The sequence below is a fragment of the Balearica regulorum genome, chromosome 19 (assembly GCF_011004875.1).
Source record: "Balearica regulorum gibbericeps isolate bBalReg1 chromosome 19, bBalReg1.pri, whole genome shotgun sequence".
Classification (NCBI taxonomy): Eukaryota; Metazoa; Chordata; class Aves; order Gruiformes; family Gruidae; genus Balearica; species Balearica regulorum.
Genome location: NC_046202.1, coordinates 5,081,906 through 5,104,449, shown reverse-complemented (window position 1 = coordinate 5,104,449; position 22,544 = coordinate 5,081,906). Strand labels below are relative to the sequence as shown.

The window sequence follows — 22,544 nt, the reverse complement described above, 5'->3', positions numbered from 1 at the left end:
CCTTGCCCGAGGCTCCGTCCCGCTCCACCGACACCCCCCCCCCATCCCACCCCCGTTCTTCCCGGGGGCTTCCACGGGCTCTGCTCCGCTGCAGCTGTACGTGAGAGCCCAGCCCTGAACGGGCTCCGCTAGTGCCAGCGGGGCTCGGTGGGCACCTCCAGCCCGGGAGGAGCAGGGGGATGCCGAGGGCACCTTGCGATGGGTGCCGGTACACACAGTCCTGCTGCCCCTGGGTCCCTCCTGGGTGGGGCATGTGCAACACAGACCGGACCCTGGGCAGTGCGTGGGTGCCCGGTGGTACTCCGGGCTCTGGGAAAGCATCCTGCCCGGGCACGGGGGGAGAGGAGGCCCTGGGCGTGCTGTGAGGAGCTCACCCTGCCCTCACAACACATGGGTGACCCTGGAGACACAGCAGCTGGGGCCAGGGATACCAGATCAGTGACAGATACCATGTCCCTACATAGGACCTGCAAAGGAGAAAGGGTGCTGGCGCGGGGGTGGGTTATGTCCTGTAAAGCAAATAACGGCATCCTTGGGAGCAGGAGGTGCTGTGAGGGGCAGGAGGGAGGACCAAAATAAAAACCCGCAGGGCCTGGAGGCCTGGCAAAGGGGGATGTTTTCCACCCATTCTGTATTATCCTTCAGTTCCAAATTAGCTAGGGATTTCCCGGGCAGTGAGAAGGGGCACACCCAGCACCTTCTGCCTCTCCCAGAGGTGCCCAAGGACCCTGCTGCTGGCTGGGACCTGCAGCGCTACCCAGAGCCTGCCAGGCTGCTGCCCCCTCACCTGCCCCCCACCCTGATTTACCTCATTCCCCAGCCTCCAGGCAGAACTAGAACCTGAGTTTTGTACCTGTGAACCCAAGGGCAGCGGGGGGAATTCTGCTTTGGAGGGGGGGGTGGGTTCATGGGGTCCGCCTGCTCCTGCCTCTCTGGCCATCTGCTTCCATCTGTCTCGCTTTGACTGACCACCAAAGCTGGGGGTAAAACCTGGAGATGCGAATTTGGGTGGAGGGAGGGGTTTGTGTCTGGGTTAGCGCTGGGTTTCACTTAAACCTTCTTTGAATCCTAGTGTTACTGGGCTCTCGCTCCCTGTGTGATGGGTGCTGACGGTGCAGAGCAGGGACATGCGCTGCTCCAGGGAGAGCCAGAGTAGGGAAAGCCGCCTGGCGCAGGGATGCTGTTGGGAGAAGCAGGATTCCTTTAGTAGACATCGCTGCAGGCCTTCTCCTAGCAAGGGGAACATCTGCTGGAGATTAAAGCCAAGATGCTTCACACCATCAGCACTTCAGAGAGGCTCCTTTGCTGAGCAAAGAGCTCTCTCTCCTGGCTGCTGCTCGCTTTCCTCTGCTCATTGCCTGGCTGCTTTGGCCCGCACCGGGATTAAGGGAGGAGGAGGAGGAGACCCTGCGGAGGGACTGGCACAGAGCGGAGGGCTGAGATGGTTGTTCCAGTATGTGCCACCCCCCCACAGGCAGGGACAGAGCTCAGACTGCCCTTGGTGTGTTGGCCGCCAGTGCTGGGGCTCAGCTGGGAGCACTGGGGTGGGACTGGAAGGGCTGGAGGAGCTCTGCAGGTGCTCAGCACCGCGGGAATCACGCAGTAGCATTTGCCCTGTACAAAAATGTGCTGGTTGTGGTGTGCGTGGCAGTAAACCCCCGCCTGACTCCTGCAGCAATTCCAGGAGCCCTCCCAGCTGGTCCGAGCTTTCTGAGCCAGAGCGAAGGGGCCAAAAGGGCTTTTTAAACCAAATTCCCCCTGCCACTGGGACAGCCTGTGCCACCAGAGCCACTTTGCCGCAATCTGGAGGAAACCACAAACGGATAGGTGGGTTTTATGAAAGCTGACATCTGTCTCCCCTCCCAGCCTGGCCTCGCAAATCTGCTGGGCACGAACGTCTGCACCAACGAGCTTAGCACCACACGTCCCAGGGCACTAACCTTTCCCCACTTCTGCTCCCCTCCTTCACTGGCAGGAACCAGAGCAACCAGCCAGCCAGGGACCTTGGCGTGATCCCACAGCCCATCTGTCCACCCCACACATATGAACAGCCAGTGCCCCGGTGTTGGGTTTTTAAGTCGTGTTTTCTCACAGAGCAAGCAAGCAAGAGAGAATAAATAACTGTCAGTCAGCAACAGTGAGACCTCTCTACAAGAAACACATAGCTAGCACTTCCAGAGGACTTCCCACCTTCCCCAGTTTTCCTGCAGAGCAGCTGTGGGGCACTGGGGTCCCGTACAACGTGTCGGGGGGCTCATGGCTCTCACCGGCATCGCAGCTGAGCTCTGCATCCCGCAGCGCTTCTCTCTCACACAACAGTCCCTTCCCGCTCCCCGTTTGTCCCGCGGATGCATTACCTTCCCGGCACCGTCTCACCACCCGGCCCTGCAGGTCAGTGGATGGGGAGGCACTGCTGATGTCCCCAGCTCTGGCAATAGCCCAGCTGCCAGGGGACAGCCCCGGCCAGGGGGTCTCGCAGGCTGCCCGTGTAGTTCTGCTGGCCTCGGAGACCGGGGTGGTGGGTCCCGCCGGAGCAATAGGCAGGGCTGGGCACCGAGCGATCTTCCTTCGGGCTCTTGTAGCACTGGAGCTGCCTCTCAGGGGAAAACCCAGCGTAGAGAGGGGACGGAGGGCAGCACTGCAAGCCGGCAGCACCTGCATAACCAGGCTCCCAGGGGAGCTGGGGGCGGCTGGCCTTCACCCCCGGCTCCTGCGCAGGGACCCCAGCCCGGCCGCGGCACTCAGAGTGGGTGCAGGGCCAGCAGCGCCCCGTGCCGTGCAGAGACAGGGACAGAGCCGTGATCCTGTTGATGGCTCGCCGAAGGGTAGCAATTTTGGAAAGCCTTTTGCCACCGAGGTCGTGTTTGAGGGCCAGCCGCAGGGCGTTGAAGGCTTGGTTGTAGTCCAGGATCCTCTTGCGCTCTCTGACATTGGCAGCCATCCTCCTGGCCTTGGAGCGCACCGGCCTGCTCCTCTTCCTCACCTTCATCCCTTCCGTGTCCCCCAGGCAGGCGGCTGCTTTCCTCCCCTGGGGGACCCACAGACCCTGTCCGTAGCACACCCGGGGTGTGCCCCCCCCTTCCAGCTCCTCTTCTGAGCTGTCGGGCTCAGGCGCTGTGCCTTTCCCCACGGCTGCTCCGGACATGGCCGCGGCGAGGGAGAGCGGGAGAGGTGCTGCTGTGGTCCTGCCTCCTGCGAGGTGCGGGAGACACTCCTCCAGGGACACGCAGCCGCCTCTAAAAACCCCACCGCGGGGCTCGTCACGTGGGTCCCTCCGACCCTCCTCACCTGCCTGCAGGTGTGCTGCCTTGCGGAGAGGCACAGGGCGAGCCCTGCCCGGCCTCTGCCCGCGGGGATGCTCCTGAGCATGGTGCCAGGCTGGAGTGTAGGACACCGGCACTGGGGTGCCCAGAGCTGGCGGTGGGATGCTCACAGGCCCCGGGGCGGGGGAAGCACCTCTACCAAGCACACATTGCAGTGGGTGTTTTAGCGTCTGCTAAGGGTTCGGTCACTGCAGGAGTTCCCTGTGCTGCTCTGCCCTCTCCTCCGCCGGGCAGGCTGGCGGCTCAGCCTGGGCCAGGTTATCCCTGAGTTTTCTATGGTGCCGTGGGGCAGAGCCCCGTGGGGCATCACCACCCCGGTACAGGGCTTGGGCTGTGCTCCCCCACACTCACTTGCGCTGCCACATTTCTGTTATTTCCCAGCTAGGGGAAACTGAGGGGAAACAGAGTGATGAGGTTGCTGAGGAGAGCAGCGAGCCTTGTGCCTGGCTGCAGGAGAAGACAAAATGACTCCTGCGGGGCTGGAGCACTCAGCTGCCTTTGAGACAGCGCCTTAGGGCTGCTCCATGCAGCTGCACCCCAGCGAGCCGGGAGCATCCGTGGGCACAGAGGTAGGTGGGTGCCTGGGCAGGAGCAGCCCCCGGGAGGAGTGGAGGAATGCGTGGGGCTTGGCACGCCTCTGCCCTGCGGAGCAGGAAGCAGGAATGTGGCAGGGGGGATTGGGGCAGGTGATAAAAGAGCTAAAGTGCTACCTGCCTCCAGAGCCTTCCTGTCCCTTCCCAGCAGCGGGGAGCCCGGGGGCAGAGCTGTCTGGGCTGGTGCTGCCGGGCCTGCCCGGCACTTATTCTGGGGAAGACGATGCTGAAAGCAGCTCCTTGCTCCCCGCATCCCCAAGCCGGCGGGACAGAGGGACTTGCCGGGTGCGGCAGGTCCAGAGGCCATGGGGAGGGCCAGGTCCCCATCCTCTGAGCAGCACGGGACCGCCACCTGTGTTTGCCCATCATTTCATTAGCGCTCAGTCGCTAACTGCCTTCCTGTGCGAGGGGTAACATTTTGAAAAATGGCCCAGGAGTGGGTCTGACAAATTGTTGGGGTGACCGGTGCAAAAGCAGAGCCCTGGGACAATGTGCTCCCCTTGATCCATCCCTTCCTACCTGATTGTCCAGCTTATGCTCGATCAATAGCTACAATTAGCGGGAGGCTATTTGTCTATTGCCCTTGTCCTCTCTTAGCTCTTTGAAGTTGGAGCTAATTTAGGTGCCTCTGCTCTAGGAACCCAATAAATCAGGAGCCAGGGCCTCAGGGAGAGGGGAGGACCAGGCAGCAGGACTTCAAAGGGAGGTGAAGCTTGCAAATATTTTTGAGCACTCACCTGTGCTCACTATGGCCCTCTTGTTCTCCCCAGCAGCCTTCTGGCTGCCCAGTAGCTGATGCTCCCCTGGCCACTGACTGACTTACACGCTGAGCTCAGCTGGTGAGCAAGAGGCTCTTCGGGATGCGGCAGGACACGCATGCCAGGCCCACTTAGAGACCTGCCTGGCCAAAACCCAGCTAAGCAGGATGGATCCCTGCCAGCGGGATGTTTTTGCTGGTGTGGGAGGTCAGGAGGCGCGGCACAGAGCAGATGTGGAGGTGGCTGAGCTGGGCACAGAGCTGTGTCCCAACCAGGGTGATGCTTGGGGAGAGGTGGGGGCAGAGGGCAGGCAGCAGCCTCGAGGCTGCCCCCATCTTGCCTGCAGCCCCCAGGAGCTCGCTGGGGAGCTCTGCTAGGGGTTCCCAGCATCTCGGCTCTGGGCAGCCCTGGGCCTGCAGAGATCCAGCCCCAGCTCTCGGAAGCAGGCAAGATCATACCATAAATCAGAGGTCATCGGATGCCACTTGCCGCCTGTAATTAGTGCATCCTGCTGGGCCATCCCCACCTCGTCCTGGATGCTTCCTACCTAGGTGCCCATTACAGGGTGGGAGGCCGGGGAGAACGCCCACCCTGGCCTTGCTCCCTCGGCCCCCGCTGATTTATTGCCGTGCGCTGGAGAGATTTATGGGCTGAGACAGGGAGCCAGAAATGTGTTGTAAGGCTCTGCTGGGCCCGTCTGCCTGACAGATGATGAAAGAGCTGTAATTATCCGTCGCCATACATAAATCAGGCCACTCACGGCACCCCCACTCCTCCTTCCCAGCCTCCGCCAAGGGGTTCGACTCCCCAGGACACCCCACCTCTCCAGCACGCGTCACACTGAACCTGGGGCACTGCCGAGCGCTGGGCACTTGCCCATCCTGGGCAGCAGCATCACAGCTCTCATGGGTCCCGCAGACCAGAGGCGTGTTTTGGGAGTCTTTGCCCCTAAAACCACTGCTGAGCAGGGGCTGCAGCTCCTGCAAAAGGCCCAGGGCTGGTTGGCCCCCAAACGCATTCATCCAGCACCCCCAGACCGCTGCCACTTCCAGATGAAAGCTGCCAGGGCCATCTGGGAGCACAGCCCTCTCCGGAGGTGAAACCTGGATGGGGTGATGAGGGGGCAGCTGACACAGGCTGGGGGGGGGGGGTGGTGGTGCCCGGCTCCTGGCGATGTCCCAGCATCACCCATCCTCCTTGGGATGGCTGCACTGGGAGGCACAGCTGCGTCGGAGGGAGACCACAGAGAGGGAGCCTACAGTGCGGAAGCATGAGAGCCATGCCGAGGCACGAGGGAGCGTGTCTGCCCACCCCTGCACAGCCCCCTGCTCTCCGGTGATGACGGAGGGGAAGGAGGAGGCGGTTGTTGCAACACTGCCTGGGCCTCGTAGGTAAATAAATAGGGCGCTTTGTTCCTGCTAGGGCACGGCCAGGTGGCACAAGGGACACAGGCTTGTGAGTCACCCACAGCCAGCCACCTCGCAGGCTCTGGGAGGAGGCAGGGGAAGGCAGGTCCCCGCGGCCGCGCTGCCTGGAGGCTCCTGCCTCTGCCCCCGGCACCCCGTGAGGTCCCGCACCCCAGCACCTCGTGTGCCGCAAGGGAACTGCTGACCCTGCTCGTGGCACGGGGTTGGAAAGGCCCATCCCGTAGGATGGGAGTGAGCCGGGGGGGGGCAATGTACTTCCCTGGCAGCTTAAATGCAGCGAGCATATGCACAGAGTGGGTGAAAAACTTTACGTGGGCCTTCATCACCCACTGCAGGAGTTTGTGCCTGCCCCTCCGTGTAGCGGGAATGATCCATCCATCCTGAGACTGACAGGGCAGGCAGAGTGCCGTGGGCCCGAGGATGAGGACGGCTGGAAAACTGGCCGAACTCCATAGCAAAGGCCAGGGCACGTACTGGCTGGGGGCACAGCAGCTCGGTGGCACAGGAGCTACGCCGCGCCTTCAAGACTCAGTTGTTCCTGGCTCTGGGACCAATTTCTTGCAGCGCGTGGGATTGTTTGTGTCATTAGCTGTCGCTTCGTTAACTGCTCTGACGCTGCCGACACCAGACGGTTCCTCGCCTGCTCAGCATCCTCCCGGCCCACGTCCCGCAGCTCCGGCGGGGAGACCCAGAGGTGAGGACGGAGGAATCGAAGGTCGAAACAGCCAGGAATACAGCACACACACCCCCCGCGCCCCGCTCGGGCTCCCGAAATCCATCACGTATTCAGCCCGGGGAGAGCTTGCGGTGCTCCCCGGGGAAGGAGCTGCGGAGCCGCCGGCCGCAGGTAACCCGGCCGCTCCCTGCACCGGGGCCGGAGCCGGGGCCGAGCCGGAGGGCGGTGACAGCGCTGCTCCCCGCCCCGGTGGGGCCGTGCCGAGGCGGGGCGGACCGGGGGCGGGCACCGACGTCAGGCCCCGCGGCGGCGGCGGCGGCGGTGGGGGGCGGAAGGCGGCGGCGGTGTTGGGGGGGGGGAAACTTGGGGCCGGGGGGGGGATGGCGGCGGGCGAGGCGGCGGCGGGCGAGGCGGCCCGGGAGGACTTCGCGCGGCACTGGCAGGCGGAGTTCCCGGGGGAACCGGCGCCCCGCATGGAGCTGGGCTCGGTCCGGGCCATGGAGCGGGAGCTGGAGCGCTGCCGCCGCCACCTGCGCCGCCTGCAGCGGGCGCTGGCCGAGGAGCGCTTCAAGGTGGGCTACCTGGAGGCGGCGCTGGCCCGAGCCCCCCCGCCGCCGCCGCCTCTGCCCGCCGCCCCCCGCCCGCCGCCGAGCCCCGCCGGCGCGCCCGAGGGCAGCTCCCCGGAGGGAGGCAGCGGCGGCAGCTCCGACGCGGAGGACGCCTCCTCGGCAGGTGGGTGCCGCGGGGGACACCGGGCCGCGGCACGGCCGAGGGGGGAGCCGAACCCACCCCGCGTCCCGGGGCATCCCGCACCAGGGACGAGGGTGTCCCCGGCCCCCGTGCCGTCCCCATCGCACGGTCAAGGGCATCCGGTACCGCTGCGTGGCGGAGGGCATCCCCGGCCCTCGTGGTGTCCATCCCGAGCTCCCGTGCCCTACCCGTGGCACGGTCAAGGGCGCTCCGTCCCCATGCCGTGCCGCTAAGGCCCTCCCGAGCCCCTGCGCCGTCCCCGTCGCACAGTCGAGGCACCCCTTGCTGTGGCGCGGCAGAGGATCTGACGGTCTCCCCAGGCTGTCCCCGGCACGCAGCCAGGGGCACCCCGTGCCATCGTGCCCTTGCCGCCCCAAGCCCTTGCAGCATCCCCACCAAACAGCTAATGTCATCCCCAGCCCTGGTGCTGTCCCCATCCCACCACTAAGGTCACCCCAAGCTCCTGTGTCATCCCTTGTCCCACTTCCGAGGGCGTCCCGTGCCAAGGCCCCATCCTCAGGCATGCGAGGTGATCTGCCACCTCTGGGGCTGGAACACTGCGGCACAGTCACTTCCTCCAGGGTGGAGGCTCACCGGGACACCTCTGCTTGGGTGACACCCCGTGAGCTCCCCTGGGGAAGTCCTGGAGCTGCTAAAGCAGAAGCGTGCCGGGGTGGTGAGGTGTCCTGGGGCGTTTCTTTGGGTGGATTGAGGATGATGTTATTTTGCAACTGGCTGTTTCGTGGCGCTGAAGTCACAGCCAGCTAGTGCTGTCACCCGTCATGCTGTCCTACTTCTAGCGGCCTGGAAGTTGTTATTGCATCAGCTTTAATCCCGATTCAAACACAGTCCTGACAGCTAAGGAATGTCACTTTTTATGTTGCTAATTCTGTAAGTGACTTGAGTTAATTTTGTTCTTGCTCGATTGTTTGGGGTGATGGTTTTTCCCCGAGGCTGTATCGTGCTGGTTTAAGATTGCCTGGGTAGCAAACGCTCTGATGTCGAACTGTGCTTAATATTTAGTGTAATTTATATTTATTGCATTAGTCTACAGGGCCGGGGAGCAGCTCGGTTTCCATTTCACCTTCCTGAGCTGTCTGGAGGTGAAACGTCCAAAGTACATGGCTGCTTTCGGTGTTGTCTCCGTACTGCGCCGGGCTCGCTCACACGTGTGTGTGTGTGTGTGCCTCTTCCTGATCGGCGGGGACTGCCCGGGGGAGCCTGCTCCCAGCCCTGTGGTGAGGACCAAGGGCGTTTGAAGCGTTGCCCTCAGAGAGCTGCGCCAAGCCCTTCTCTAGCTCCTCGTCAGCGGGCGCCAGTTGTAGTTTTTGGAGAGCTGCTTAACAGCCAAGGGGGCTCGAGTGCGTCGGAGCGACCAAGCACAAATCCTTCTGATTTAGGCTCAGATCCTGCATTTTATTTCTATCTGGATAGTGGTCCTGAATGTTTCCAAACACCCAGGACTGTGCAAGGCTGCTCTCAGGGCAGGGGGGTGTTGTTAAAGCTTCTCTGGAGCACAGCGTGAGCCCCCAAGGGTCCCAGCTTTGTAACCTGGAGGGGTCCTCCAGCCCTGTGCCACCCTTCGAGGCAGCTGGACCAAGACCTTTGCAGCCATTTGGGGTGAGTCTTTTGGGCGAGAACTTGAAATCCAAGGTTGCATCTGCTGTGCTTAGATGTGGCTGCCTCCTCCTCCCCAAAAAAGGTCTCCATCATGGTCCCCAGCTCCTGCACTCATCCGAGGCGGCAGCGTCCCCTCCACTGAGCACCAGGGTCCTTGCCCCGTGGCGTGGCTGGGCTCCGCGTGGAGGTCGGCTGACGCTGGTGGCGATGAGCTCTCCCCAGCCTTGTCCCGAGCCTTTCCCGAGCATCAGCACTTTTCTTTGTTGCACATTATAAGGGCGCCTGTGTCCACTGATGGCACTGACATTTAAAAGCAGAATTTGAGCGTACAGTAAAATGCGTGCGGTCGTTGCCTGTATCCCCCTTTATCCAGACAGTTGGTTAACTTAGCGCTCCCGTTGTTTTCTTTTCACTTCTTTTGATTTTTCAGATATAATTAAAAATTCCCCATCACAGTGCTGTTTGCTTCTCCTGCCAGCAGTCCAGGTGGTGTGTAACTTGGTTAGCGCTGCTCTGCCTGGGTCCTTCAGTATTTTAATGTGAATTTTGGAGCTTAACAGTGCTGTGGCCGTGGCTGAACGCGGTCAGTCCCCAGCCGTTTCCCTGTAACCTATGTCAGCACTATCTGGACAGCAAGTGAAGGAGCATTGAATATCGTCTTTATGGGAATTACCAGGGAAAGACAGTGGTTTCCTTTAAGCAGCTTGTGATTAATCTGATTTAAAGCGAGGAAGTCTGCAAGATGCCCCCGTTTGCAGCTATTGCATGAGAGCAGCGCGTGTGACAGCCAGATACATGATCCTGGCATCTGAGATAACGCCTGTGCCAGCTCACCCGGGACCGACAAAATCTGAGCGTCAGCGAGCAGATGGCTAAAAACGAAGCGTGGAAAGGACTGAAATTCCTTTCATCTCAGCCGTCACCTGTCCCTGTGGCTAAACACCCAGCTGGCCTCACAGCTGAGTATGCGCAGTGCCGCGCGTGGCTGTGCCGGGAGGTGGTCGGGGTGTGCCGGGGTGCGGCGGTACTTCGGCTGGGTGCTGCCTCCATCACCTCCCTTTTGCCACAGCACGAGTCTGGGGCGAAGGGTCTGGTGCTGCGGGTTGGTACCCACGAGGACGGGGTGAGCTCAGCGGGCAGGAGGTGACTACGTCGTGACTGAGGAGGGACGCGATGATGCGCGTGGGGGAGATGCTTTGTGCCTGGCAGCCGGGCAGCGCACAGAGGTGGAACAAACTTGGCGCTGGGTTTCCCAATTTGCCTTTGGGAAGCTGAGAAAGAGGCTGGCTTTGCCACGGAGCTGGGATGCTGTGGGAGCTCCAGAACCTCCTCTGGAAGGCTGCTGGGTTCAGGAACACCCGACCTGCCCTGTGCATCTCCCTGCACCCCAGAAATGCGAGCTCTGGGGTGGGGAGCGCTGGCATAGCTGGAATAGTGCTCAGTGGGGCTGGCTGGTGGATCTGGTTACGGCAGGATGCTGCGGCTGCAGGCTGTGCCGTAAATGAAATCCCCAGCCCTCTGTTTAGCTGGAATTACAGTTTCTGTTATGGAAAGATCCTGGAGTCACGTGGGCACTTCTGCTCACCTCCCCACACTGCCTTCGCTAGTTCCTTGGGAAATGGGAAGGGATGCTGCCGGCAGCAGCAGGGTCCCTGCCTCACAGGGCGGTGAGCGTAGAAATGCGGCGGTGTCGGGGTGAGGTGGGAAAGGGGCCCTGGGGCATCCAGAGGCCCCGGGGCATCGGCTGCCTCATCCCTGCATGCCCCGTTGGGGGCTGGATCCCCATGGGTGATGTGCTGGGGGCTCCTGGCGTGGTTTGGGTAAAGGCAGGGCTTGTTCTTGCTGCTCTGTCCCTGCCTTCAGCTCGTGCTGCTGCTGGCAAATACATGATACCGCAAAAGTAGCGTCTCTGTCCTGGAGAAACTCCTTTGGGATGAGGCAGTGCTGTGGGCAGGACGCTGTCCTGCTGTCCTGAGCCACCCTTGGACCCTGCTGTTTCTTCATCCCTTTCTTGGAAAATCTCCTACGACTCTAGCAAAAGGAGAATGGAAAATATTGAGCAAAAACCAGTTTATCCCAGTGCACCTCTTTCTGTCTGGGATAGGCTGCGGTGTGCAAGAGGCAGAGGAGCGGTGATCCCGTAGCGCCCAGGAAGGTGAGGTGTTGCATTGTCTGTGCATCCATTTCCCCTCCTGTAGCACCAGGAGGGATCTCAAAGTTGGTGCTGAAGCAGGGAGGTGTGCGGGTGGGAGTCGTCCCTCCTCAAGAGCCCGTCTACCACGTCTGTGTCCTCTTTTATTTTTTTTTTTTTGTAATTTTTACTTTATTGTTTTTTCGCCACTGTTGGAAAGTGCTTGCTTGGCTCTGAAGATGCTGAAAGTTCCTCTTCTGGCCAGGGAAAGACAGGCAGAGTTGCAGCGTTTAATTTTAACTGCTTAGGCGAGGACAAAACCGCAGCGTGCGTGTGTGTGTGTGTGTGCGCACGCCTGCTGGGGACCTTTGAACCATCTCCATCTGCTCTGGGGCCCAGCAGTATTTTAGGAGGTGGCTTTTCTCCACGAACCCTCCTGACGGCAGCGTGACTCCAGCCCCTGTGTGACACGGGGCTGCGACCCCCGAGAGCGGTGCTGCCCGAGCCGGGGTCTGCAGGGTTAACACTGGCGCAGGTTTGCACTGTTAAAGAAAATCATAAATAAATGCAAAAGTTCACAAGGTTAAAAAGCCTTTGAGTAGAACAGTTGCTGTTTAAAAGCACAGCTTTTAAATGAGAGCAGTAAGTGCTGGTTGCTGAAGTAACTTCCCTGTGATGGGCAAATAGTGGATGGCTTGTAAAGGAGCTGGCAGAGCAAAGGGGAAACCTGTGACCAGCTCTGCCTGCGGGCACCCCCGGGATCTCTGCTCCAGGGCAGAGCCGGCAGCGGCTGCAGCAGCGGCTGGGTGGACAAACACCTCTTCTAGGAGCTGGAGCCCTGCAAACGCCGAGCAGGACGGTCGCACGGTGGGACGAGGGTCCTCGTCCTTCCCACTGTGCGGGTTGAACTGGTCCTGGTGGGCACATCTGTGCCGCTGGCAAGCTGTCGTGGCTTTCCCCTGGCCTGTTCCCCTCTGCCATCAGCTTTGCAGGAACCTGCATGTCCTCCAAATCAGATCCTCAAAATTGTGTGAGCGTTCCTGGGGTGACTTCCTCCTCTCCCCTGGCACGGCTGCGGTACCTGCTCTCCTCGGCCCAGAGATGCCGACGTCTCACCTGCAGGAGGTGAGTCTGGCTGCAGCATCCCTGTGCACCCCTGTACACGGTCTCACTGCTCGAGTATTTGCCCCCCGCCCCAGTGTTTGGGGCAGAGCTGATGCTGAGCTCCCCCGCTGAGCAGCGTTCAGGCAGTGGGCAGCGGCACTGGGCTGCGTGGGCTGCCCCAGAGCGCCGGGGAAGGGAAGGAGGGGACGCGCTTCCCCTTTTGGTGCTAACGGTGCCACGGGCTGTGCCCACCGCAGGGGCGAGCGCTTTGCCTCGAAGGCGGCCGCCTGGCCCCTCGGGCTTGGTGCAGTGGTGGCTGGTTGCGGGGCGGTCGGTGGTCCCCAGGTAGGAGCAGCGGCAGCAGCAAGGCACGCAAGAAACCCTCATTAGGTGGCTGGCTGCAGCCAGAAGTGCCCTGCGGGGCCTGAATACATTTGCATTCTAAGTCTATTGAAATCTGTTTGGGTTTTTGTTTGTTTTTTTTTTTTCTTCTTCCCTGGAAAGACACTTCTGTGCAGCGAGGCTCTTTGTCCGGGTGGTTCCTCCTCCCCTCCTGCCCAGCGTGGCCAGCGATGCCGCCGGTTGGGATCCCAGGGGATGGCTCTACTCTGTCTTCTGCTGGACGCTGTCTGCTGCGGCCAACCCAGCAGCAGCAAACAGAGGGTGATGCTTTCCCCCATGCTGGCAGGGAAATAATATTCCCTTGGGATGGAGAGGGGAGCCCAGTTTAGCTGAGGCAGCTCACTGAAGTGTGCATCCATCCTCAGAAAACAGCACCTCTGCCCCTGGTTCATGGCACTGCTGGGTTTCCCCTCCCTCCCTTTCCCTGGAGCCGGGAGCCCGGCCGGTGCTGAGCAGCTGGAGAGAACACACCGATCTTGCTGCTTCTCCAAGAGACAAAGCCAAGTCTTCAGACTTGGCTTTCGCACCCCTAGTTACTTTATCAGTGTTTGCTAAGCAGGATAATTTGCGTATGTAGATCAGTAGCAGCAACGCTTCTTGGCTCTTGGCTGTAGCCGGGGAGCAGAGCAGAATCACAGAGGGTGTCCTGCAGATCTGCCTTGAGATAACTCCCAGCTGCAAAGTTCAGGGATTGTTTGAAGATCTGGCAGGTAGGGAGACCTTTGTGCTCAAGACCGGGGCTTTCTGCCATGGGCGGTTTTTGTTCCGACACTGCGAACCAACACCTCTTCCATCTCCTTCGCAGCTCCTGCGGTGGGAAGCAAACCTGGCCGAGCTGTCTCAGCAGCGCTGGCACCGGGGCTGGGCGGGAGAGGAGCAGCCTGGCGCTGCAGCACTGGCAGATACGGCCATGATCTCGTCTCTCTGGGAAGAGAGATGCAGTGCGATAGCTGGGCAAGGCCTTAATCTGATATTAGAGGCTTTTTCCTGCAAGCAGCCACCACCTTTCTTTCCTTCTCTGTCTGGTATTTTGAGAAGTGAAGAGTGCTGCTGCTGCGGCTGGGTGTCTGTTCTCCTCCCCCCACGCTTGCTGGCTGCCCGCTTGGCTCCCTGAGGGCAGGAGGCTCCAAGCGGCTGCCCTGCGTTCCGGGCGCCTCTCAGCCATGTCCCCAGGGCTGCCAGTGGAGCTTGGGGCCGATGCAGCGCAGGCCTGGGCTCTGCAGCCCTGGCTGTGGTGTCCCTGCCACGGCTCCAGGGTGTCTGGGCTTCAGCTCTCCCAACCGAAGGACTCCGGCTGCTCTCTTAGTCCTTGTCGAACACGGCCACTTGCCTGGTGCTCCCCACCCACCCTCTCTTCTTCCCCTTTTCCCCCAGGAAACCACCCTCTTTGCCCCACACTGGCGTTGGAGGTGTAGGCAGCTCCGGAGCTGTTTGGTTGCTGCCAGCCCCGGGTGCCCAGCCCCAGCCCGGCCCTGGGCAAGCACTGAGGCTCATGTGGCTGCGGCTGGAGGAGCCTCTTGCACAAGAGTCCAGAAATAGTGATGCGTGGGCTGTCGAGCAGGGTCTGGGCAGATGCCAGGCAGACAGCCAGACACCAGGCAGGCTGCGCGGGGCCGGCTGGTGGCAGGGAGGAACCGCAGGACTCGGCTTTTGGCTCTTGCTGCAGAGATGCTCCCAGCTGGAGCTGTGCTGCAGTTGGAGCTGGGAGCAGTTAGCAGCATCTTCTCACTCAGGGCTGGTCCGTGTTGCTGCAGGGTGCCTGGGTGTGGGTGGGTGCCCCCCCCCCCCCCCCCCGCCCCTCTCCCAGCCCCAGGGAGAGGAGGGAGGTTCAGCTGCTTTGAAGGTTTTGGTGGTGGCGGTTTTGCAAAGGTAAAAATAAAGCCCAGCGGTTGGCGGGGCTGTTTTGTCCAGGCTGTGCAAGGGCACCTGCCTGGCTTGGTGTGTGCAGCCCGATAAGGCCCGTTGGGTGCGGCACCGAGGTGGCTCCGGTTTGGGCCTCTCGGTGCACGGGGAGGCTTTCCTGGACCCGCCTGGCCAGGTTCTGGGTTGTTTGCCGGCCTGGTCCTCTCGGGTCCTGGCACTGCCAGGGCCTTCTGCGTGGTGTCACGCTGAGGGTGGCCAGCTTGTGGAGGGGTCCAGGGGTCTCGTGGCCCATGACTGGCTCATCCAAGTGCTCAGCTCATGCTTTGCGTTGGATAAAGAGGAAGATGTGCAATGGGGGGTTTGCACGGTGGTGCGGAGAGGCCGGTGCCATTGGCGAGAGCGGCCAGGAAGCGTGTCTGGCTGGGGAAAGCATGTGGAAAAGCCGCCTGTGTGCACGCAGAGAGCTGTGCCTGGAAAACTAGCGGTGCTGGGGGGCTGCGGGCTGCCTGTTGCCCCCATGGCTCTGCAGCCACCGTGCTGGAGGGGGGGAGCAGCTCTACCTTGTGCTGCTGCTGCTGCTGTGGCGCTCCCCGAGCTGTGAGTGGAGTGTGGTTTCCTGCCGTGAACGGGGTTGATGTGCTCAGCCGAACCACCATCACCTTCCTGGCAGCTTGCCGCACCAGGCGGCAGGGCCTCATGTTGTGGAGGGCTCCACGGGGTTTGGCTGTGGAGGATGAGGGGAACTCTCCATTGGGACCTGTAAGGGATGGAGCAGGGACAGGCTGGTACCAAGCTGGAGCCTGGCAGGAGTGAATGGGGGAGTTGGTGGGGAAAGGAGAGCGGCCAGCGTGTCCCGCTGTGGCTGCACTGTCACTCTTGGACAGGGCTGGCACCGCCTGCGCTAATGGCTTGGGGACAAGGGGAATGTCGGCACCAGGGAGTGCTGGGGTGATGGTGGCCAGCAGCATCCCGTGGGGCGGCTGGGTGAGTGCGCTTGGCTCCCCGAAATACCTGGGAGTGAGGCAGGCGAGGGCCGGGAAAAGGCAGCTGTGGGGCTGCACCCTGTGCCGCTGACTCGGTGCCTGGTGACTCACAGCCCGTGGGGGCGGTGGGCAGTGGGTGTGGGTCCTCACCCGTACCGGGGCTGGATACAGCCCCCCCGGGGAGGCAGGGTTGTGCCAGTGGCTCCTCACCCCGGCTGCCCGCACTGGTGGCTCCGTGTGCCCCAGCCATGCCGAACCACAGCCTTGGCATTGCTGCGCTCTCCCCAAAATGCATTGGCCGCATCCAAACCCGGCATGGACATCCCTGGGAGCGGGGATCAGGTGGTGGCAGTGCCTTGGCAGGGTCCCCTCAGGTGTCCCAGCTGGGGTGGTTGCCGATGCCACCCGCGTCCTGGCACTTCACGCTCCGGTGGCTCTGCCTGCCCCTCGTGCCTGGCGGCGAGTTATCCCTCCTGCTCGGTTCCCATCTGGCCCCTGGTCCAGGCCCTTCCCGCACGGCTGAGCCTGTGGGCAGGATGCGGCCGAGGATACCGGCGGGGGATGCTGCCCGCGCTGCCAGGCCCGGGGCAGCGGTGCCGGCACGGGCTGAACGAGGGCAGCCTCTGCACTTGAACGCTTGGCTGGCGCCCTGACATATTGGGGTTGAGGACTCTGGCACTTTAGATTTCCTTTGGCTACATGCAGCTGGGGGAGGGCGGTTTAACCCCCGCCTGCCCGCATCCTGCCCTGCCGACCCCGGTTGTCCGGGGCAGGGCAGCTCCCGGCTCCTGGAGGTCCTGGTTCCGAGCCGGGGGGAGCGGGGCCAGGAGGAGCCTCCGTCCTTCAGCCGTAGCGGTTTGAGGGACTGGTGAGGTTTTGCTGGGGAGGGGGCACAGCATCCCTGGGTCATAGGAAGGAGATAAGACCACGGTGGAAAGGGTGATGGAGCCGGGCTCCCCCTTCCCCCCCACTGTGCCACCGCCGTCTCCTCCTCCTTGTCCCCAGACCCCTGAGGAGGGTCAGCGTGGCTGCGTGCGGTGGGGGGGGGGGGGGCCGCTGAGCTTGGCTCCCCCCGGCAAGGCAGGGGCGGGAGGCGGGACGCGCTGCCATTGCCAGGCGGCACCTCCTTCCCTGGGCACCCCTGGCAGAAGAACCGCCGTGTGTGCCCGGGCAGGCGGCCGTGCCCGGCTCTCCCATCCAGCCCCCGCCCGGGCCCGCGGCCCCCCGCCTCCCGCCCTCGCCCGCCGCCTTTGTTGTGAGATGAGAGCCGGCTGGCGGGGCTGAGAGCCGGCGCAGCCCTCCCGAGCATGGAGCCGCTGAGCCACCGCGGCCTGCCGCGGCTCTCCTGGATCGACACCCTCTACAGCAGTACGTGGCCTGGGCTGGGGGGGGGAGCGGCGAAGGGGGGGGGGGGCCGGGGTGGTGGTGGTGTTACCTGTTGGGTAACGCTGCGTCGTGCTGGGGAGGGATGCTGTGCCGGGGGGCTCCCGGGCTGAGCCGAGCCCGGGCAGGGGGCAGGCGATGGTGGCAGGGGGTTGCGCTCCCCTCCCTGAGCATCCCACACGCCTCGGTGGCAGGGCAGCGCTTGGTCGGTGTCGGTCCAGCATCCTCCGGGGACCCGCTGCCCGCTCTGGGGGGGCCGCATGAGTGGGATGGGTGACAGTGGCCCTGGCGTGGTGGGGCTCACTGAGGCTGGAGCAGCCTGACAGCTGGTGCTGCCCATGGGGGTCCTTGGGGACGTGGGTGCTTTCTGCCCCATGTCCCATGCCCGTCCTTCTGTGGCCGTGGGATGGTTCCTCTCCCCCAGCCGTGATTTTCGCAGTGACCTCCGAGGCGCTGTGCCGAGGATGCTGTGGCAACGAGATGTCGGTACCCGGGGGCTGGCAGCCGGCGGGGCCAGGGGTGACCTGCAGCAGCCCGGGGGGTGCGAATCCCCCCTGTCTCACAGACGGGCAGCAGGGAGGAATGAGTCCCAGAGCCATGCCGGTCCCAGTCCCGTGGCAGCTGTCTCAGCGGCAGCCAAGGGAGCCAGGGACACGACAAGAGGGATGGGGGGCTTGGTCATGGGGTCCCCGTTGTTCATTCTGGAGGAGTGTTGAGCTGCATGGACACCCCAGGGGTGGGTTTTGGGGTGCAGAGTTGAGCTGAGAGCCTGATGTTTGAGGGACAGTGAGGTTTGGCACAGGTGGATGCTTGGAAAGGTGAGGTGCTCCAGAAAAGGGGGCATGGTGCCCCCTCCATGCATCTGGCATCTGCCATGCCCTGGAGGGAGCGGGGTCTGTGAGGGCCACGTTGCAGAGGGCTGACCCCCCCCCCCCCCCAAGTTTTCCAGCCCAAAGCCTCCGACACCCACAGTCGGAGGCTGTATCTAGCAGCGGCAGTCCCGGGGTTCAGCGGAGCTGTGCGGCTTGTGCAGATGGCTGGGCTGGAGCCCAGAGGCCGCATCCAGCCCCAGCCTCCACACGCTCCTTCCCAGCCGCAGTATCTCTGCAAAGCGATGGTTCTGCCATCCCAAATCCTCCTCCAGCCAACCTCGCCGTGGAGGGGAGAGGCGCGGGGGAGGCTGCTCGGTATGGTGCCTGTGTTTTGGGGGATGCACGGCAGGGTCTGGCCTTCGTCACGCTGGGGAAGGTGGCAGCGGCGTGGAGGAGATGCTGTTTGTGTTGAGCCACCCTTTGGAGGAGGCCCGCGGAGGCAGGTCCGAGGCCAGCTCACGCATCTGTGTTGTCATGGTGAATTTTCACCCAGGCACAGGGAAACTGCAGTGTTTCCCCAAAACCTCGCAGGCGCCGTGCAGATGTTGGGCTTCTCCCAGCAGCGGGATAGGATGAGTGAGCGTTGGGGTGTGCCGGTGTGCTCCCAGGGTGCCAGGGAACAGCATACACTTGGCTGGAAAGTGAAGAAAATGCCACCCTGAGCTGCTGTGACTGCTGTCACCTGCCTGGGCTGGGAAGGAGCCGGCTGCTGTCCTTGGCTGCACTCCCTCTTAGGGACCATCGCACTGGGATTACCCCAGGTCAGACATGGGAAAACGTGGCAGAGTGGAAACATTCTTTTCATGGGGAAACTAATCCCCCATGGGGACATGTTCCTGTCCACGTCACCCTGTTGGGGACACGTTCCTGGCCCATCACCCTGCTGGGGCCAGAAGGGTGCCAGTCTGTGAGACCCCTGCCCCAATGGGTGTTGGTGTCCTGCGAGTTCCAGCCCTTGGTGTGTTATGGGGCTGGACCCGGCTCGGGGCTGTAGGTCTGCATGTGGGAGCTGGGGTGTCCTCACCCCCCAAAGTGGCTCCCCTGGGCCAGGCTGCCTCCCTCCCCTCGGTCCCCACACCTGGGGTGGAGCAGGAGCATTTCCACTGCTGCTAAAAAAACGGTTGCAAAAATAGCGCTGGGTTTTGGCACGGGCACAGGAACAGGCTGCAGGGGCAATGCAGCTGCGGGGGAAGGAGGGAAGTGCTCGGTTTGGGCTGGTTGGGTGGCAGGAGCATCCCACAGGCAGAGAGACGCAGGGGCCAGCCCCTCCGAGTCCCCTTGCCCAGCAATGTCCCCCTCGCCTGTCCTGGCTGCTTGGTGGTGCTTGGTTCCCTCCGTGCAGCGGGTGCTGGGGGGGTCCATCTGCCCAGCCTTCCCAGGTGAGAGCCCCGTAAATACTGGACGGCTGTGGGTGGCACCGCTGGAGGCACAGCTGGAGCTGTGGGGACACAACTCCGTCCTCCCTGCTGCGGGCAGCGCAGGGTCCCTCTCTCTGGGTGCCTGTTGGGGCACTGCCTGTTGGTCTCATCCCCAGCTTGGGTCTGGGACTGGGACGTAGGTCTGCTCAAACTGGGAGCAGTGGGTGCGTGAGAGCCGGGTCATTCTTGCATCCCCACAGACCAGTCCCTTCCCCCTCCGTGCCATCAATGCTCCCTTCTTCCCTGTTAAGTGTCACCTCCCAGGGTCCCCAGCCACCTCATTAAAGCTGTGTTCCTCGTTACCTTGCTGCCAAGCCGCCCCAGCCTGGGTTGCCAGGACTCCTACAGTGCCGGTGCCACTCTGGGTGCCCCTGTTGCCTGCCTCGCGGTTAAGCCCAGAGCTGCAGACCTTGGCCTGGGTGGATGAGAGGCGGTGTAGCCTGACAGCCTCCAAGTTGGTGTGCCTGGTGGGGACCGTCAGCTTTGTCCCCTCTCTGCAGCCTTGGCTTCCCCTTAGACCCCACCTGATGGGGAGGGGTGCTTGGGTGAGAGGTTTGGGCTTCTCTGGGGCATCCCCAGCCCGGGAGTGCACCTGGTTGGGTGGACTCAGGGGAGCTGCATGTGGTGGGTGTCCCCGGGAGGTGGCCATCATGGGGGGACACCAGTGTGCACCATGTGCTTCATGCTGCCTTGCTCCTGGCCAGTGCTGGAGGCATCACAGCTGGGACCTGTCAAAGGCAGGAGAGACCAGGGACATCCCACCATGAGGAGGGATGTGTTAGAGCCACGGATCCCCTTCCCCTGGAAGCTGAGGACCAGGGGGACATGCAGGCTCCCCCATCTCTGCCCATCCAGCTTCTTCATTCCCAGCCAGCTCCTGGTTTGAATGGGGGCTGTGGTGGCCTCCCAGCCTCTGAGGGATGGTTATTAGCTGCTAATTGCTAATGAAGCAACATCTGAGAGGGGCTGTGGTGTCCTGGCAGAGCTGGGATGCATCTGGCCCATGTCAGGGCTGTCCTCCATCCCACCCCCAGATGCAGTATGGGACTCCCCATCCTCCCCCACCAGCACCAGCCCGGCGCCCAGCCTGAGCAGACTTTGCAGCGCTCTTTGATTTAAAGATTTATCCACTTTCAGTATGAAGCCAAATGCAATATTAATGTGCTGAGTGAGCGCTGTTGGTGGGAGTCAGGAGAGTCCTCGGTCAGGGTGGCAGGGCTGTGGTGGCATGAAGTGGTGGCAGTGCGGGGTTTGGTCCGGGATGGCTGGTCCAGCCCCTGCACGGCCCGTTTTGTCCCGGGTATCGGCCAGGGTCTTGGCTGGGGTCTGGGGTCTCCCCGCTGTCTGTGCCCAGGGAGCCTGTGGGGACAGCCGTGGGGCTGCTGGGTGGGGAGGGGAGCGAGGGGCTGGCGTGGGGTCAGGCTGGGTGAGCCGTGCCCACTGCCTCTTTGGGAGCTGCTGAGGGGGTCTTGGCTGCAGGCCCCAGGTGGGGTGCTGGTTGCACCCCATGGCCGCCCCTGCCGCAGCCGGGCTCCCTTCCCCCTCCCCTTTGTCAGCATCTCAGGGCTGCTGCAGCCGCCTCTTCCCGCTGCCACCGAGCCGCTGCCGTTTCCATGGTAACAGGTTAGGATGTACCCTGGTCCCCCGCTGTGCCCCAGGGACCCGCTGCAGACCCTGGGGCCCCCCCAGTCCCACTTGGGGCTCCGGCTCCCCAAAATGGCTTCCCCTGGGCCACGGGCGACACAGGGATTGTGGAACAGTGCAGAGCATCCAAAAACGGTGCTGGTCTGGTGTGGTGGTGGCCTTATCCTGCGCTGGGGAAAGCAGACCCCATCTGTCCCCGCAGCATGGCCTGAGCTGCCATGGAGCTGCTGCCATCCCCCTGCTTCTGGGGGACAATGACACTGTCCTCCGTGCTGCAGACCCGGGCATCCTGGCACCCATTCCCATGCTCCGAGGAGGATAGGCATGGGGAAGCAGAGAGGATGGCAGCTGTGGCTGCCAGCCCAGCTCCATCCCTCCCTGGGGATGGCATGGGGATGGCGGCCGCCGGGCGGGCAGGGTAGAGCTGCTTGTGTGGGGCCAGGGTGTCTGGCAGAGCAGCTGTCCCTGCTCAGAGAGGCCCGTGGCCTCTCTGTGCCCGTTAATTATGCAAATATAGGGAAGTGTGTCAAGCGGAGGATGCCCTGCAGGGCTGAGGATGCTCTGTGTGATGCCCTGCCTGCTCGGCCAGGCAGGCAGAAAGCAGGCAGCTGAGGCCAGCAGGGCTGGGGTCGGCTGCGGGTGCGGGCGTGCGTGTCCATACGTGGGCCCAGGTATCGGACGCTGGGTCGGTTGCCCAGAGGTAACTGCAGGCTGGGCCAGTGGCGGCGCACCGGGCAGCGACCCTCGGCCGCACCGCTGCCTGGACGCTTACCACCACCCTCTCTCCCCCTGGCAGACTTCAACTATGGTGCAGACGAGTACGACGCTGAGGGCAATGAGGAGCCCAAGGCGCTGCCAGAGGGCTCGGAAACCATGCCTTACATCGATGAGTCACCCACCATGTCCCCCCAGCTCAGCGCCCGCGGCCAGGACAGCGGGGACGGTGTCTCGCCCACACCCACCGATGGCCTTGGCACAGGGGTAGGTGCTCGGGACGTGGAGCTCTGCACCGGGTGCGGTTGAAGCCGGGGCTGTGGGTGCCTGGCTTGGTGGCGTCAGCAGTGTCGGTGGTTCTCTGGTGCTGCTGTGACCTGGGGGACCGTCCCCTGGCATCCCAAACCCTGCTGGCCGTGGCTCCGGGGAGCAGCCACTGTGTTCTGTTGCTGGTGGTGAGGGTGCCCTGTCTGTGGGACGCGTTGTGTCCCCGCCCCGTCGTGTCATGCCGGTGGCAGGGCCAGGATGGCACAGGCTGGTCGGAGAGCAGGGTCCGGCTGCTGGAGCCCAGGCGGGCTTGCTGGGAAACGTGGGGTTCCCGGGGTCCCCCCGCTCCGTGGGACAGGGTGCAGCCGCTCCGCCGGGCTGCCGGCTCCATCTAGCGGCACTTGGGGACGAGCCGCCAGCTGGGGAGGGACATCTTGTGTGTGTCCCCCCCTCTTCTGGGGAACTTAGATTTAACCCTTCCTCTCCCTCTGCTCTTCCGAGAGCATCCTCGGGAAAACCCTTGGGGTTTATGCGGGACGTTTCACAGGAGGGATGCTTGGAGAGCTGCGGGGCGGGAAACCAAAGGGAAAAATTGTTTTTCCAGAATAAAAGTTTC

At 62.8% G+C, this 22,544-nt stretch overlaps 2 protein-coding genes across 3 annotated transcripts in view; one reads left to right on the top strand and one right to left on the bottom strand.

Moving 5' to 3' along the window:
* Nucleotides 1–2,392: 2,392 nt before the first annotated feature.
* On the bottom strand, nt 2,393–3,145 carry BHLHA9 (basic helix-loop-helix family member a9). Its single transcript, XM_075771843.1, has one exon. The coding sequence runs from the start codon at nt 3,143–3,145 to the stop codon at nt 2,393–2,395; it is 753 nt and encodes a 250-aa protein (XP_075627958.1).
* A 4,034-nt stretch (nt 3,146–7,179) lies between these two features.
* ABR (ABR activator of RhoGEF and GTPase) overlaps nt 7,180–22,544 on the top strand; it is a 42,054-nt gene continuing 26,689 nt past the window's right edge. The window contains exons 1-2 of one of the 2 annotated variants that reach the window (XM_075771574.1): nt 7,180–7,509; nt 21,744–21,928. In XM_075771574.1, coding sequence (XP_075627689.1) covers nt 7,251–7,509; nt 21,744–21,928 — 444 coding nt within the window. In that variant the 5' untranslated portion in view covers nt 7,180–7,250. Of the gene's footprint in view, nt 7,510–16,725; nt 16,999–21,743; nt 21,929–22,544 lie in introns of those variants that run through there. The other variant, XM_075771575.1, reaches the window with a different exon arrangement.